Source organism: Lepidochelys kempii, chromosome 15 (assembly GCF_965140265.1).
Source record: "Lepidochelys kempii isolate rLepKem1 chromosome 15, rLepKem1.hap2, whole genome shotgun sequence".
NCBI classification, from domain to species: domain Eukaryota; kingdom Metazoa; phylum Chordata; order Testudines; family Cheloniidae; genus Lepidochelys; species Lepidochelys kempii.
This window is the reverse complement of record NC_133270.1, coordinates 17,630,483-17,648,136: the sequence shown is the minus strand read 5'-3', so window position 1 is coordinate 17,648,136 and position 17,654 is coordinate 17,630,483. Positions and strand designations below refer to the sequence as shown.

Genomic DNA, 17,654 nt, shown 5'->3' with positions numbered 1-17,654 from the left:
ACAGAAGCTAATGTAGAAAATACGTGCCATCTGACCAAAGATACCTCACATATAGGAAGAAGTGATGATGGAACCCAAATTACCTCATCACTGCCAGCCACTCAGTCTTGCTATGAGGAACCACAGCCATCTACTTCTACATCTAACCTCTTTAATGCTGCTTCTACCTCTCTCATCGAGCGGGTATCTGCTGAGCAGGATAATCCTTCAACATCTGGTAAGGTGTTGTGTGCAGTGTTTGTAAGGTTGGTGCCTCAGAAATTATGACTCTTCTGTTGAATCCTAAGAAACTAATCTCTTACTGTAGAGGATAGAATGATAATGATCAAAATCCCTGCAAAAGTTCAAGTCAAAGCACCTGATCGGTAGTTAATTTAATAACTTGTTCCATAAGAAAATCATAGGCTTAGTCCTAGTGGCTCGGAGAGGCAATTGAGAATTGTGTGAATTCAAGGACACAGAAGATGCATTTCAATCATTAAATGTTTTAATTTTGCAGCACTCACCATCTTGGAACTTAGGTGCAGCTGTTGGGGATTTTTCCCCTCATCAAGCTGGAGTGTAAACTTACTGAAACTATACAGATCACATCACAAAGCTAACTACAACTGAATATTTGCACGCATGCAGTCGCTCACTGAGGAACCATTCTAATCCTCACTGTTGCTGCTGCCATTCACCAGTCCACTTTTTCCCATTCAGAGATTTTTAAGATCAGAAGGGACCACATTGATCATTTAATCTGACAAATAGAACAAAAGACAATTATTTAGAAGATGTAAATGATGTTCCCAGAAGTGATCCCCAGTTCGTCTACCCACCTGCCACCCATTTTAACCAAGTGAAAATCCACTCTCATGCTGTCTTTCCAATTTACCAAATAACATGATCACTGCAGGCTGCGTCCTGACCTTCAGTTTATCCTCAATCTTCTGTGCACCTATACTGCAGTCTGTCTCATGACCTCACTCCATCCCCAAATTGCTAAACGCTTCAAATACTGCAGCATCCGATCGCAAGTCTGGCTCTGCCTGCTCATACTGGCTCCTTCCAAAGTATTGCTCAAAATGTGCCTTAGCCTTGATGTACTCTGCATATTATTTGTGCTCCCCACAGACTCTTCAACCACTTCTGTGGTAGGCTGCATATGTGTAAAGAGGTGTGGGGGCTGGGTGTGTGTGTGCATGTGAGAGAGAGAGAGAATAAAATCACTCCAAGACTGAATCTTTATTACTAAGTACGGGCCTGGAGCATATTTTTATGAATGAATTATAAGCACTTCTATTTAGATGTGGAGCATTTACAGATTCTGTACCAGTTTCTTTACAGATCCTCCAAATAATCCGGTATATTGCGAAAACTAGGACAGATGATATACCATATAATCATGCAAATGATGCCAGCACATTTTTTGTTTGACATAGCCTTTTCTCATTCAGATGATGATTGAATTGGGATGGGCATGTGTCATGGAAAATATCATAGTTTTTCTCCAATGTTCCCTCTTTGTACATATCCGTTAATAATCTGTGCTTTCCTTTTACAGGATCACAGTCCTCTATTTTCATTCCTGTGCCTGCTTTCCCCACTCTAGAACCTAGGTGTCCTGGAGTATCACATGAAGAACAAGGACAGCTGTATGCAAATAGTGAAACTTCCACCATCACTTCAAGTATCATTGATAAAGAGAGAAATGAAAGTTCTACATCAGAGCCTCAAAGGGAAGAGGAGGAGGACTTGGAGCCTGCAAAGAAGAAAATAAAAGGAGGCTAGTATATTACCGTATTATGTGACCTACGATGTAGCCTTCTATTTTAATCTTTTGTTAAAATGATTTGAAAGAAGACTGACACTCTGCAATGTAATCAGAAGCTTCCAATTACGTACATGGCTGATTTGTTAATTTTTCACAGAATTCCATTTGGGTTAAGTGAAGCACAGGGATCTGAAATGACTTACCAGGGCTCTGTAGGCAGTTCAGTCTAGATTAGAATCCAAGACTCTAACTATATCTTATGAAAGTTTAAGACTATTATTACTTTTTTTCCTCTGCTGAAGTGAAATGAGTCCAAAATGCACTCCTATAACCTAGAAGATCTTTAAAGGATATGTTTAAATGGTGTGTATATAAAACCTTATTCAGAACACTATGGTTTTTAAAAACACATGCCCTCAGGCTTCTATTACATCAGGGCAAATATGTTTACTTTTAACAAAGTATGATTTAAAGGGATCAAATATTGTTGATTTTAGACCTGCTCCAGGCTTCCTGCTATTCTGTTGCTGGCTCAGTGAAAGTAATGGCTGTGACTGTAATACTGTGCAGAGATCGGTCTGCAAAGCAAGGACATCAGCTTTGTGACAACACTAGTGATGGAAGCAGATATGAATCATAATGCTTAGCTTTTTGGCTTAATTGAGTAACATTAAATAGGAAGGCTCTGACACCCATGGTCCAATTTCATGTATGTTATAACACTGAGACATGTCTTCTCTGCAGATGAGAATGCTAGTCCATCTCTTCAGATGACCGCTCCAAGTCAATGTATAATTAAAGCTGGATTTGAAGGCGCAAAAACAACAAATGTAAAACCAGACAAAATGGAAGAAACACTCACTTGCATTATCTGCCAGGAATTGCTGCATGACTGTGTCAGGTACCTATAGTTTAAAAAGAACCTTCTGTAATTAAATGGGACTTAATACAGAGAACACAATAACTACTGTTTGGGGTAATGGGGGTTTGTTTGTCTTTTGTAAAATACTAGTTTCTCTTGAGAGTTGGTAAGATTTTCTATTTTTATGCAGTGTATATACCAGGGTTTCAACATGTACGCTTCCCCCACCGTACAGTATTGAACAACTAGCTAGCTGCTTTAGACTGGGACTTCCAAAGAAGCTTAAATGGTAGAGTGTTCACCATCCTAAAAAGCTTTGGGCAGAGACCACAGTCAGAGGCATGATACAGGATTTAATGGACCGTTGAGTCAATCTGGTATAGCAAATCTCATGATGAATTCTAGTTCACTTGGCCAGTGGCTGGTTAAACAAGGCTTTGACTCTTCTTTAATCAACATTACCATTTTCTGATGGGAAAACTCTACTATCCAGCTTTCTCCCACTAGACTGAAGTGGAGTTTATCAGGTATCTTAGCCAGAAAAGCAGATCAGACTGAACATGAGATGCCAGTTGAAGTGTATGATTTTAATGGATTTTTTCCCATCTCGATATGGGAAAGGTGAGCATCTTTGCATCAAGCATATATTTGGAAAAGGCTCAAAATTATAGGGGACTTGTTTTAAAAGTAATTGAACAATTATTAAAGTTAATTTAAAAAATGAAGAAGTGTCCTTCAGTAATCAAAAGTGCTAGATTAATAGCACAGCAGTCTGGGAAGTGTGGATGAAGAGAGTAGAGTGATTCCAGCTCCAGTCTATATTAAATCTTTGGTCTTCGACAAGACTTACAATAATACGACGCTAATTGTGAATGTGGGTTATTTTATATTGTAGACAAGCTTTCTACAATCCACTAAATCCTGAGATTATCCACTAATTTCCAATAGACTGCTAAACATCTGTCAGCTGATTGGTAACAGAAATGTGGTCACCAATTCAAATCTGTGTAGTACTAGCCCCTTGTGAAACAGATCTTCACTGTAGAAAAACTATTGGAAAAACAGACTTCCATACAAATCGTTACGTAAAGTTCTTTATGGTATTTCTTGATTATCTAAACAGATATCAAAGGACCATGCTTTTAAAATACTTTTGTATTTAAAGCTTATGTAAAAGTCCTGTTTTGAATCTTGGGATTTCTCATTGTCCCTGTGATGTAAACTTGTTTGTGTTTCCAGCTTACAGCCCTGCATGCACACCTTCTGTGCTGCCTGTTACTCGGGGTGGATGGAACGGTCTTCTCTCTGTCCAACTTGCCGTTGTCCAGTTGAACGTATCTGTAAGAACCATATACTGAATAACTTGGTTGAAGCCTATTTAATCCAGCATCCAGGCAAGTTGGAAGTGTATTTAATATACTTACATATACAGCATGTTTCAGATATTAAGTGTGAAATAGGTGTATAAACAGAGAAAAAAGATCTTTATCCATAAAACCTTCTTTGCCTATCTTTCTATTTTGCCTGTTGCTCTCATGTTGCCATAAGAGAAAAAGAAAGCAGTTTATTACAGGAACCTTTTTATAATACTAGACCTAAAGGCACTTAACAAATGTTAAGGATGCTGTGAACTTTAAGCACCCACTCCTGCAAATTTCATCCTAACTGACTTACCCAAGGTCATACACTGCCACTGGCAGAGCTGGAACGAGAATTATGAATTACGGGCTTCAGTCTTACGCTTGTGAGTTTATAAAATGTCAGATACACGAACGTTCTAGGTTGTTTTACATAGCTACAACTACTGTAGTCACATGTTCATAAATACTGTGTACATTGTTTAAAAACTTGCAAGGCGATGGAGATGATTTTGCTCTGGAGTAGTCGATTTGGTGATTTACAGCTATTTTTTTCTTCACGTTCATATTTGTGTTTCTTTTGCAGATAAGTGTCGTAATGAAGAGGATGTACGTAGTATGGATGCTAGAAACAAAATCACTCAAGACATGCTTCAGCCTAAGGTGCGAAGGTCATTTTCTGATGAAGAAGGAAGTTCTGAGGATCTGCTGGAACTGTCGGATGTAGATAGTGAATCCTCAGATATCAGGTATGTGCATTGGCTTAGCTTTGTTTGGGTCTGAGCGCTGGCAGTCTCAAACCACGCTAGAGCACTGTGTTAGCTGTAGCCGTTTGCAAAACTGGGGTTTAATCTTTATTGCATCCCACATTTTGAAGCCCTGGCAGTATGTTTTCATGAACATTGTCAGGGTTCAGTTTTGATTTATTTTTGTTTTCAAGTTTGTTTTGGAACCTCTATAATAATCTCAAAACTGATAAAGTGCTTATTTATAGAGGCAGCAGGGAGCTGATCCAGGTCTTGGCACAAGCTAAAGCAGCCCAAGATCACCAGAGTATAACTCCAGCCATGCTACCTTCTGCCCTGGCATTCCCTCTCCACCAGAGGTCCAGTAGTGGGTGGTGATGAGCAGCGAGTGCTTTACTGAAGGATTCCCAGATACAAGGAGGATTCCCAGCTGGTTGGCTAAGCCAAGTTTCTGGTGCCAAAGGGGATGGAGTGGAACAGAATGGTGGATCTGGCCCTAAATCACCACATACTGTTGTAACTTTTTGTCCTCCTTTTCCTCCATCCTACGCCTTCTTGGATTGGAAGCCAAGGCAAGCATTGTGTCATTTGTAGGTCTTGGAAAGCATCCAGCACACTTGTGGGCTCAGTGTAAATTACAACAATCTAGGGCTACTTGTACTCACTTCTGGAACTAAAAAACTTTAAATGCTTCTGAAATAATTGTGGCCTTTTTATTTTACCCTTTCTAATTTGAAAGGAACTAGGAGTGCAATACTTAGCTTCACTGCTCTATGTTGCTGAATGTGTAAGCATCCCTATCCAGATTTTATCTACTGGGTTTAGGCTAACATTTTATAAAAACAGAAACAAATAGCTAGTTGAATCCACTCTGGAAACAATATATGTATAAAATCCAGTAACCTGATTGTGTCTGTCCTTTCAGTCAGCCTTATATAGTGTGCAGACAGTGCCCAGGATATCGGCGACACTCCATTCAGCCACTTCCTTGCCCAGGCCAAGAGGGGGAAGCAGGAGGATTGCAAGCACTGGGAGATGCACCATCGACGTCTGCCGACTTTCCTGCAAGTCAGTGTGATGAAAAGCTTGTTGTTAACGTGGTACTGGGACACTAAGAAATACATGTCACTTATGAGGAAAGGACACTTTCTTGGGGAGTTGTGAAAGTTGGCATCTTTCTTAGAGTCTTGAGATATGAAGATGATTTTCCTAGGTTACTGGGGGATAAGTCAAGCTTTTCCTGTTTATTTAACAAATACTGTGTGCTCTGTCTTTTAAATAGCTATCCGTTATAGCTGAGTGGAACATTTTCTGCCACCCTTGTGGGAGTATAGAATAATCTGTGTCTTTGTGAATTTCAGCAAAGGGCAAACCACTGCTACAAAAGCAGATATACAACACTCCATATTGGAGGTATCAGTGCTGTGGGTTCAAAAGCTTACAGGATTTGTAGTGCATACAGGGTGAGTGTAGATGACTCTAGTCAGAGTAATAAGTAATCCACTAACTACTAGGGTTTATCTGGATTTCCCAGGGAGGGGAATAAATTGTAGAACATCAACTGATTAGGGTCATCTGAAATTGTTCTCCATTCTTCATGGGTTGACCGTCTTGATTTTGCTGCTGGTGGATAATCTGAATAATTGAAGGTTTCATCAAAAGCAAAGTGGTATCAAAAGGTCATCAAGCTTTTTCTCCTGTTTCAAAAAAATCATTCATTGGTTTTGATTTGTCAACTGTAGAGTCTGCATGTATATGTGTAATGAGAGAGGTATGTACTCAAATGTACAAGCAGAAAACTAAAGAGAACTTACAGCTGTGTTGCCCAAAATATACTGTTTAGGAGCAATTGGTTCTTTTACTTCTTAAGCTATTTCCCTGTATTGAATAAAAGTTTTTTGTCGTTTAATAGTGTAAAAGGGTGTATTGTTTAGAAGCCTTAATGTCAATTTCCCTATTTTTCCGTATAGCCTTCTAAAAACTTTAGTGATATTGCTTAAGTGTCAAGTTCCTCAGCTCTTTGGATGCTGATGTATGTGTCTAACACTCATTGGTACTGTGGTCCCATATTATATAATTCTTCGGGGTTTTATTTATTTCAATCTAGCTGTCCAGGAGTATGTCTGTCCTTCTCAAGGAAGTCATGTAATATGCACATGCTGTTTTCAGCCAATGCCAGACCGAAGAGCAGAGCATGAACAGAATCCCAATATTGCCCCTCAGCAATGTGAGTAAACTTTATTGTCCTAAAAACAAATTTAATTCTTATTGTTAATCCTAGGTCTTGAAAGACATTCTGACTATATCAGATCATGTGCTGTTACAGTAAGAAAGGGTCTTCCTGCTTCTGTGGGGTTTAATTAAGCAGGGGGAAGGGGAGGTTGTTTTCTCCTATATCTGTACTATACGCACAATTAATGCAAATTGTTTTGAAATATATTAGCATTTTTCAACTATAGCGTGGATGGAAAGACTTATATCTTCGTTGTCATAGTGATGCAGCAAAATGCATTAGCTGACTGATTTTTTTTTCTTTTTTTTTTTTTGTATTGTAACATTTCTCATATAGCCACCATTTATGTCATGTTAGTTGTACAGCGGAGCAGTGTTTTGTGTAAAATCCTATGAGCTTTGGGTTATTGTGCTGCTTTGTAAGACCAATATACCTGGACAGTGGTGATTGCCTTGGGTTGATCGTAGCTTTTCTTTGTGTTCACAGGCACAGTTTGTCTACAGCCGTTCTGTCATTTGTATTGGGGCTGCACTCGGATGGCATGTTTTGGCTGCTTGGCACCATTCTGTGGTATGGCAGGAGAATCACTGTATCAGCTATAGCCACTTTGCATACAATAGTGTCTCGGTTACCTGGATTTTACCAAGCTTAATTTTTTAATGTCAATGTAACATTGTAGTTCAGATTAGCATAAGAACAGTGAGAGCCAGATCTTAAAATGTTAGAGAAGACCCTTACCCACTTCAAAAACATTTAGACTATACCGTTAAAATGTGTCACAATTAATGGGTTATTGTATTGTTAATAGATACTGAGAAACAGTGGCCCCTGTGGACTGTAATGAGTAGTGGGGTGCTTAGTACCTAATCTTGGATCAGTTCCTAAAGTTGGGATGTTATATGATATGCTTCAATATGTGTTTGCATAAACTCATATACTGTGTTCATAAACATCCATCTTTGTTACAGAAGAAAAACTTATTTAGAAATTGCAAAACAAAGATAATTTCTCCTCTTCTTAACAGAAATAAATCTTGGTGACAAGTGTTTAGATGGAATCCTAAACAACAACCATTATGAGTCGGATATTCTAAAGGTATGTTTAAAAATCACTATGTGTTGGATATGAGCAAGAGAACATGTAACATTGAGATTGTGACATACAAGGTGTTTAAAGCAAGAAATCCAGAAGGAGATACTCTTCTCCTTTATCCATCCCATTGTGTGTAGGTCCGGCAGCAACTGAGTGATGTTTGTTCATTCACTGTCTGGAGATGCCAGTAGGCACAACTAACATTGTGATGCTAGGCACAACTAACATTCTTTAACTGAAATTCCATGAGTTATATTTTGTTTTACATTTAATCACTCCATCCTCACCCCCACACTCAACATCACTTTAACACCATTCGCTTAATCCATTAACTCTTACTCAGACAAATATTATTTTCAAAGACAAAGTGAGTTTAGAAGACTGAATAAAGACATCAGGAATGTGTTCAGCCTTTCATGTTGGTACATCTCTTTGAGAAGAGTGCAGGAGAAGACACAATGGACAGTAACTGCTCTGAGCTGTTAATGAGTCAGGTTTCTGCTGTATATAATAATACCTTACTCTGATGTAGTGTGATAGTATTCCCATTTTACAGATGGGGAAACTAAGATGAAGTGGCTTTCCCAAAGTCACCCAGCAGGCCAGTGGCATGAAATAACATATATGCTTAGATTGTGTATAAATACACAGTGTTCACGCAGTGGAGTGTAATTAATATCTAGTGTGTGTTTATGTATACATACCTGTACACACACAGACACACACAGGGATTTTATATTGTAGTCAGTCAAGCCTAAAGTGCACTCCATTCCTGGATGATGAATTGTAATGGATTTTGGCTCAAGGTGTCACTGTGTTATCTGCTCTGCACCAGCACTAAACTAATGTTACTAAACATCCTTTCTGCAAGAGGGGTGGGGGGAAGGGTGTTCACTAGCAATGTTGCATGTGGTGATCTTTACAATAGGGCTGTGTCCTGGCTGGCAGTTTTAGGTGTGCCACCAGTGGGTCTCTGAAAGGCAAACTGAATAGTCCTTCAGCTTTCAGCAGAGGTGACCAAGTATAAAACTTACCTCACTGAGCAAATGGCCAGCCGGAAGTATTGTATTTATTTCTGGGTCATCTTTTCGCCGTTTCAGTGCCAGAGGAAGTGTAGAGATTTGAACTAGAATTCCCTTCAAGCTATCCTGAGCCCTCCAAGAAATCACGTTAAAATTAAATGACTGAAAGACACATTCTGGAATTCAGATGCATCTAGCAAACAGGTGTTACGCTTTATACATATAAATGATGACTTGCTAAGAAAACCAGTTCCTAAGGTCTATTAAGAGGTGTAATGTCCAAAAGATTAGTAATGGGAAAAAATCTACAAAGAAAAGTAGGCGTATTACAATTTTTTCCTCCACTTGAGTTAATTTTAACTTAAAGTATATGCCAAATATTATGTACCTGACCATAATCCATGTTGTCTTTAGCTAAGGACACTGGGTAAAATCCTGGCCCTGTTGAAATCAATGAAAGTTTTGCTGTTGACTCTAATGAACCAGGACCTCACCTTGCTCAATTAGGCTTCAATCCTGTGAAGTCTTACACACACACTTACCTGCAGTGGGACTACTTGAATGCTTAAAGCTAAATACCTATGTTAGTCTTTGTGGGAGAAGGGTCACGGTGAACATAGAGTATTGACTTTAAGTATCGGTGATCTGACAATGGTAATATTGGTAGTCAGGTTAAAGAAATATCAATAATTTGGATTAAAAATATAGAATGAAATGCATTTTGAAAACCTGTTTAGACTTACATTTTTGTTACATTGATATCTCTTAGCCTGTTCTAAATATACATTTTTAAATTCCTTATTGCAGGATTACCTGGCATCCAGGGGTTTTACATGGAAAAACATGTTAAATGAAAGTCTCTTAGCTCTTCAAAGAGAAGTTTTTATGCTGTCAGGTATGTCTCTTCATTCTTATCTTTATTTTGAGTGGGATGCATTTCAGTAAGTAATAGTGGATTGCGCTAAACACATCCTGCTTTCCTAAGATGTCTATGTACATGCTCAGAGTGGTCATTGCATTTTTTTGAGACATTAGATTAAATGAGATTTAAATTAATGCTGTGTACAAATTGGCTTGTTCTCCAGATTACAGAATTACTGGGAACACAGTGCTTTGTTATTGTTGTGGCCTCCGCAGCTTCCGAGAGCTTGCCTACCAGTATAGGCAGAATATTCCTGCTGCTGAATTGCCAGGTGAGGAATGGGGAAAAATTAATTTGGTCCCATGACTGTGAAGGCCTGTGAACGCCGAGTCAAACCTCTTTCAGTTAAATGGATCCTCCCATGCAGGTCCTTACACCTAGGTGTAGTCCCGTTGTGGGTAGTTGGTGGTTCCCTTTGCAGGAGTGAGGTCTTAGGTTGGTTACCTTACTCATGAGTTGTTGTAAAGTTTGTGTGTTACCAGTTCAAAGAGTGGCTAGTGCCAAAATCTTCATAGGGGATTCTTTGCCTCCAATATGGCTTGTTGTTTTTTTAAATTTTAAATATTTGAGGACAAAAGTGCATACTAAAACACTTCAGAAGTAAAGCATAATATATAAGAACAACTAGCTGTTGACTATAATTTAGCTATCATAAATTCTTTGCACATTTAAATGCAAATCAGGTGCTGATATTTTCTGAACGATATCAATTATATTGGCTGATGTCGTTTATTGGTTACAATAATTCATTCCAACATGCATTGTAAACCTGTTGAGCAGTATAGAGCTTCGTTATAAGATAGTAGGGGCAATTGTATCTCCTTCAATTCCAATGTGTCCACAGCCCATTGGGGGCAGATGAGCCCTTCTGTTAATCTACTTTTAACTCAGTTATGTGCTGCAACTCTTTTTTTTCCGAACAGTCCTTGTTGTTAGCAACAGCTTCGCCACTCAATTACCTGCTAAGCATGCTGCTGCGAGTTTCAGCACAGCATGGGGCAGACGGGCCAGCCTAGTGTGTTTAATTTTTATAAGTAACATTTTATCTGCTTAGGGAGGCACGTTTGACTGCTCAGCTTTACATTCATTCTGTGGCAAAACTACAGAAGCAAAAATAATCACTACATATTTTTCTCATGTTCTGTTTTGAAGTATATCTAAACCGTAACTGGTGCATGATGTCTTATGTATTTAAGGCCCGATCCTGTTTCCACTGAAGTCAGTGGCAAAACTCCAAGTGGCTTCAATGGTGCAGGATCAAGTCATTATGCAGAGGGCTGGTCCATGTTTGCCCCCAATACGTGATGGGTTTTTCTGTGCTTCAATATGTATTTTGTAAAAATGACAGGAAACTGGTATAACTTAAAGCAGCTTCTTGTAAAAGGAGGTCTTTTCTGTCCCCAGCAACACCTAAGCAAAGCCATTTACAGCAGTGGATCCTAATGTATTTCAGCTACATTGATTTTTGTCATCTGCTACATCTTTATTCATTACTTTATGCAATAAATGTGATATTATGGTGGTTTATTTTACAGTGACTGTCACATCACGTCCTGATTGTTACTGGGGGCGCAATTGCCGGACTCAGGTTAAAGCACACCATGCTATGTGAGTTGGTTTTTTGGGGTTTTTTTAAGCTTGAACTTAAAACTATCAAAAATTCAGACTTAATGGAGTAGTTCTCAAGTAGTGGGTCCTGTCTAGAACTCTGAGAAACTATTTTTTGCAGCACAAACCAAAACTGCATGATTTTGCCTGGTTTCTGTTCTAGAATTGAAATTTATGCCAGGTTCAAGGACTGTGGAACATCTGTTGGTCCAGTTTCAAGTGAGCCTGCTCTGATTTATGGTTCCGGGTAGAAACCACATGATATGTAAAGATTTTGTACAAACCTGAAACTTGAAGTTAGAGCCCCATCCATGTGGAAACAAAGGAAACGGGTCACACAAGCACCTGTGAACTGAAATAGCCAAATTTGGCACAGTTTTGATCCTGACTTCCCAAGCCCAGACATCACTTCCCACGGAATCAGACTTTCTAAGTTCTTTGTGCCTGGGTTCTCCTCAGATGCACTGCGTAAACCCTGTTCTGGTCCCTATTTTGAAGTGCCATGGGATTCCAAGGATACTGGGATGCATCTGAGGACAAGATTACTCTCGTTGAAAGTGGTTATCTGACATCTCCCTGTTGGAAACAGGTTGAGAACCTGTAGCCTTAGGAGTCTGACGTGGCCTGCCATTCCTTGTCGCCAGAGAGGCTCCAAGAGTTTCATTCCCTGGACTAGTTCAACTTGGGCTCCTGGTGAAAATGAAGAATTAAGCTTGAAGAGAGGAGGGGAATCCTTCACTTTTCAAGTGTCTAACAATTCTAGGGAATATAGACTCCAAATCCAGGTGTGAAAGACAGACCTTATGCAAGTCACCCACTGGCAGCTGCATAAGACTGCATGTCTGATATCTTTAAAAAGAGTTTGATTCCTTTAAACACTAGTCAGCTGGGTGAGAATTTCTTGATCATATCTTCTTTTGTTAGAAAAAGAGACTCCAGTCAGTCAGTTAGCGGAGGACAGTCTCAGGCCTCTTAAGGTACATGGTCATGCAAAAGAACTAACTAGAAGTTAGAAATGCCTATCTGTAGAATCAAAAAGATCTTTTTTCCCCACAAAGGGCCGGATTCAGACTTAGCATAAACCTGTGTAGCTCCACTATATTCAGAGGAGTTGCTCTCATGCCCAAGCCTAAATTTGGCCAAAAGTTAAAGGACTTAACAGCGTGCTTAGCTCAGAATTGATTGACTCCATTAAGCAGGGTAAGGGGAGGCAGAAATACTGTTCCTCACTTGACCAATAATGATCCATGTTCTCAGCTCCTAAAAAGGAGCTGTCACTTTCCCTCTACTGAGAGATCGCTTTAATGAGCGGAAGGTCCTGCTCTATCTATCTAATTCTCTGAGAAGACTATGCAGTTATCATAATTTTACTTTAATTCAGACTATTGTGGTCTGAAAATCATCCATCTGTGCAGCTTATACAGCCAGATCATTAGACATTAAAAATGTTCATCCACCAGTCTCTTCCAAGGGTGAAGTTTGTGGAGTATATTCTGCAAAATCTAATTTTCTTTCTCATACATTTAGTTTGGGTGCTTTGATATATTTCTGCAAGAGTTATCTGTAGTACTGGGCTGCATTATTGTTGCTAGGGGGCATTTTGTTGTTTGATGCACTTGGGAGCTGATTCACTGTCCAAACAACTGCCAAACTTTCCTATTCAGATTGCAGCTGGGTTTTTTGTATCCCTCTGGAATAGGAATTGAAGGAAGCTTTAGTAATGATTCAGTGCTCTTTCTTCAAGCATTAGCTGTACAACTTTGGACAAGCTTCTTCTAGTTCCAGAAACCCATGAAACAAAACAGTCCTGACACACCACTGTTGCATCATCCATCGCCTTCTGCATGAGGACCCATCGCCTTCTGCTAACTGGTGTGGGTTTGAGACCAGATTCTTATTAAATAAGAGGGCTGAGAGCCTCAGGCCTACTACTCCATCTCCTGCAAACCTCTACATGCTCAACTCTCAACTTGTGCCTTAAATACATTTTGGGGCACTGAACCCATCAGGGAGAACCCAAGAACAGACAAGTGCTTGACAGTAAGAAAGTAGTACATTTATAGAATTCTGTATTACCTGTCTAATCCAGGATGATCAGTATGCCACTTCCATGGAACCCAAGTCACTTGGGAGGATGCATCCTTCTTCCCTAAAGTGAGAGAGTTTTCCACTCTCCTTTATTTCCAGAAATAGATTCCAAACTCATCTTGGATCTCAGAAATCGAAGAATGTTTGTTGAAATTTATTTATTAGCCAGATTAACATGTCCTGAAGGTTGTCTAACAACTTCAGTTCCCAGTGACTCTCATACTCTCACTCTCTCTTCCCAATGACTTTCAGCTGACTGCTGAAAATTACCAGCGTCTGTCAGGTCAAGATTAATTCTGCTTATGTGTCCTGTTTTAATTGACTCCTGGATTTAAAGTATGCAGTGGTAGAGAGGAATGCAGTTAACAGGTTTTCAGTGTACATAATGTAATTAACAGTTGTTGGGTAGAAAAAATACTGAGAATTCTATTATGAAAAACTTTATGGAGGGTAGGCTTCAGCCTAAAATAACAGGCCGCAATGTCTTCAGGTTCTGATAGCATTAATATGTATATGTGCTGCTTTAAACTTTTGTTTGACTTTAAAATATCCTAAAGCAGGTTTGACTCTTTCATGGTGTTGTACTTCTCAGAGCAATTTTAAACTTTTTTTGTTTTTATTTCAGGAAATTCAATCACATTTGTGAACAAACACGTTTCAAGAACTGAACTTTCTGAAATTGAAGCTGTCTGAATATTTGTAGTCTGTAGAAAGGGGATGAAAGCCTGAAATACTGATCATATAGGAAATATTATCAGGGGATTTTCATTATTCCCTCACAGCAGGGAGTCAATAACTTTTTCATCAGGTACTCTGGTGTGACCTTTTTAATTTGTAGAGTTTAACAGTTATATATGAGTAAGTGAGAACCTCTTGAAAGAAAATCTGACAAGCATTGCATTCCATCCTCATTATTACAGTGTTACTATTTCACTATACTCAAATCAAGTAATAGCAGCCATACATTGGAGGACCTAAGAATAATCAGTGAGGAGTGTATTTGCACTAAATGTGTCTGAAAATAAGAGAAACATTTATTAAAATGGAAATGCTCTGTACCAGTAACTTAATATCAAAGGAGGAAACTCAACACATGTTCAGACTTGTCCACTTCTATCTTGTCATTAGCATTGCAGTTGGGATGGAAATCTATTAAAGTTCACTTTCACAAAACAAGAAGGTGATCTGGTATATGTTCATCAGAATTGTTTTTTTTGTTAATTTTTCCCCCTATTCATTAAACAAACAACAGCTTCAGCTTACAGCCTCAGATCAGAACAGGAATGCTATACAGGAAAGCATTTTTTCTTTTAGTTTAGTAGTATTGATGTGTTTTTACCATTAGAATTAGATATCACAAACATTTGCACAAATATTTACAAATCAGACTCAAATTTGGGATAGTAATTGCTTATGAACAAGCGTCTGCTTTTAATAACTGTTTAGCAATTTTCTATCAAACTAAACCATTATTGACATAGAGCAGACAGTAAGACAAGTTGGTGCAATTTTTTTAATGTATTTTTTGGTGTGATATCGTATGTTAGCTAGGCATGTGTAGTTTTATCTTGCAGCTGTGCTCTAGCATGTGCACATTGGTAAAAGCGTAGAAAGGCTGCCACTTCAACAGAATATAACAGATTTACAAGAAAGAACAAATGTTACCTATGAAAAGGTCCACTGCAGATGAACTTTAGCAATATGGAGAAATTCTTTTGATGTGGGGGAGATTTTAAGGGGGACACTGGTATCTCTAACATGTTGAGTATGTAGACTTAATTTTTCACTCCTCTATTTTTTCCTTAATTATGTTCAGAACATTTCCTGAGATCATAAAAATGTGATGTAGTCATAAATATTTCCTAGTCGTCTGGCAACTAATGTTCACGTGCTTGATTTGGACCAGCTTTTCATAAGTATCATACCCAGGAGAGCAAAATAGAATGGGAGGAAAGCGTACAAAGTTACCTCTGTATATATCGTGTTTTAGGTATGCCTTATTTTGCAAGCAAGGTTTATACTCTATGCTATGTGTTATCGTGCAGCACGGGGTGGTGTAGCACATTGTATCTGTTAGTTAATTAAAAAAATACATACTGCACATGTTAATATAAATGCTAATTAAAAATAATGGATTTCTGTTCATATTTTTATTTTAAAAGTAGCTGCAGCAATGATGGATCTGTTGGTAATATCCATAATGCTGTTAAAAGTACACTTGGGTGTGGACTTCTCTTCCTAATCTCTGGGCATTTCCTCCTGTGAGTAGGGTTGAAATCAGATCTGGAATAATACTTGAAAATTGTTAACAAAACGTTGTTTCTACCTTTTACTATTACTAACAATGTTCTATTACATCTGTATTCATATTTTATGTTTAGAAAGTTGATTTTTTTAATGGTTATTATATCTTCTCAGGACAGCCATTCCCAGCTGTTTGGTCTCAATTTCAACTCTGGCTGTGCATGTAAGCAAATTGCATGTATTTGTGGAAAGAGACCCTTTGCACATTACATGTAGAAATGTGCTTTGCATTCTCACTCACTACTTTCCATGCCCCACATTGGCTTTTAGCATAGACTTGTCACTATGCTAATGTTCAAGTCCCTAATGTGCTGAATTTTTTGTGGATTAAGAATAACATCTACAACCCTATGTACAACTTCTCTTGCACCTGCACAAGCTGTTGGGACGTATTATGTGACATCTTAAAAATCTGCAACAATCTCAAATACTTGACATCCAAACTACCTGTATAGTAGAGGTTCCTTATATACCTTTTATGTACCCCTCTCTTCCCCCCCCACCCATAGAGAATAAATATGGCTTTCTATGCATAGGGGGTTGAAGTAGTGCAATGGAATGAGAAGTTTTTTGTGATTATATTGTACTTGGAAGAGCTGAGAGATTAACTTGCAAATGGGGAGGGTGAATAAATCCTGATCTTTATATGCTCTTAAGTAACTAAGAGCATCTGTCATGGGTATTACATACTCTTATACATTAGTCCTTTTAAAATGTATGGTTGCCAGGTGATATTTAGATAATGTGATAACTGTATAAACTATACTTGGTGTAATTGTTTAAATACTGTAAAGGTGCACCATATTTTTAACCTATCTAAAGCACACCCCCACCCTCTTCATAAGAGACATTTGGGAGCAGAGCATGGAACCTTGTAGAATAGATGTTGTGAAAACAAGGGTGATTATGATAGGGTTTAATGTAGTGGTGAATAAGATACAGTCTCCCTCTATGAGAAAGTTCTTTTATAAAGAAGGTGGAGTGCAGTTCTTCCAATTCTTTTTGTGATTTCCTGGACTAAAAAGTTATTAAAAAAATTACCCATTTAAGCTGTCTGTTTCCATTTCATCTGTGCTGTTTAATCTCTCCTCACCACAAACTGTGCATAGATGATGTTGTACACATCACCTTTTAATGCTCAGTCATATTGCTCATCACTTGAAAGTTACTGAGTTTTTACAACAAGATACCAGACTGGAACTCATGATAACTGAGTATAAGGTATTACCTGGAGGGAGTCCTTGTCTGTGGCATGTGAGAGATCTGGCTTAGCCTCCCTTATATACCTGTCAAGATAAATTTGCAAAGGATCTCCAGTCTCTCTGCAGGATTTATAACAAATGAGCTGTACTTCAAGCCAGCTCCATTGTACTTGGAAGTAACCACACAGACATAACTTTTGTTTTAAATAAGAAAAATTCAATACAAGGGACAGGAGCAAAGAGTTTTTCTACCTTTTGTAGAACTGGATTTTCTTCTAACTTCATGCAAGAGTATCTAGATACTGTGATCACTGTCATTCTAAAACTGCTGACAGTACTAGAATAACATTTAACAGCAGGCTATAGAAAATGAATATTGCAGTGTTAAAAGACAATCTAGATAGTCTAGTTTATATGTACACATGCAAAGATTCTGAATGGCTACTACAGATGGAGAACTT

The 17,654-nt window shown here is 38.5% G+C and overlaps 2 protein-coding genes across 9 annotated transcripts in view; one reads left to right on the top strand and one right to left on the bottom strand.

The window, feature by feature from the left end:
- CHFR (checkpoint with forkhead and ring finger domains) overlaps positions 1 to 15,826 on the top strand; it is a 28,879-nt gene extending 13,053 nt beyond the window's left edge. For 5 of the 7 annotated variants that reach the window (XR_012155147.1, XR_012155150.1, XR_012155149.1 and 2 more), the window contains 14 exons: positions 5 to 217; positions 1,595 to 1,768; positions 2,501 to 2,657; positions 3,858 to 4,012; positions 4,563 to 4,725; positions 5,648 to 5,790; positions 6,830 to 6,949; positions 7,442 to 7,525; positions 7,980 to 8,050; positions 9,877 to 9,964; positions 10,155 to 10,262; positions 11,527 to 11,599; positions 13,344 to 13,639; positions 14,313 to 15,826. Coding sequence is in view for 1 of the 7 variants with exons in the window: in XM_073313566.1 (XP_073169667.1) it covers positions 5 to 217; positions 1,595 to 1,768; positions 2,501 to 2,657; positions 3,858 to 4,012; positions 4,563 to 4,725; positions 5,648 to 5,790; positions 6,830 to 6,949; positions 7,442 to 7,525; positions 7,980 to 8,050; positions 9,877 to 9,964; positions 10,155 to 10,262; positions 11,527 to 11,599; positions 14,313 to 14,355 (1,592 nt within the window). In the remaining 6 variants the exon portion in view is untranslated. The remainder of the gene's footprint in view (positions 1 to 4; positions 218 to 1,594; positions 1,769 to 2,500; positions 2,658 to 3,857; positions 4,013 to 4,562; positions 4,726 to 5,647; positions 5,791 to 6,829; positions 6,950 to 7,441; positions 7,526 to 7,979; positions 8,051 to 9,876; positions 9,965 to 10,154; positions 10,263 to 11,526; positions 11,600 to 13,343; positions 13,640 to 14,312) is intronic. The other 2 variants (XR_012155151.1, XM_073313566.1) reach the window with 2 other exon arrangements.
- Positions 1 to 17,654, bottom strand: part of LOC140898940 (uncharacterized) — an 82,042-nt gene that overhangs the window by 4,611 nt on the left and 59,777 nt on the right. The gene's annotated exons all lie outside the window — the stretch shown is intronic.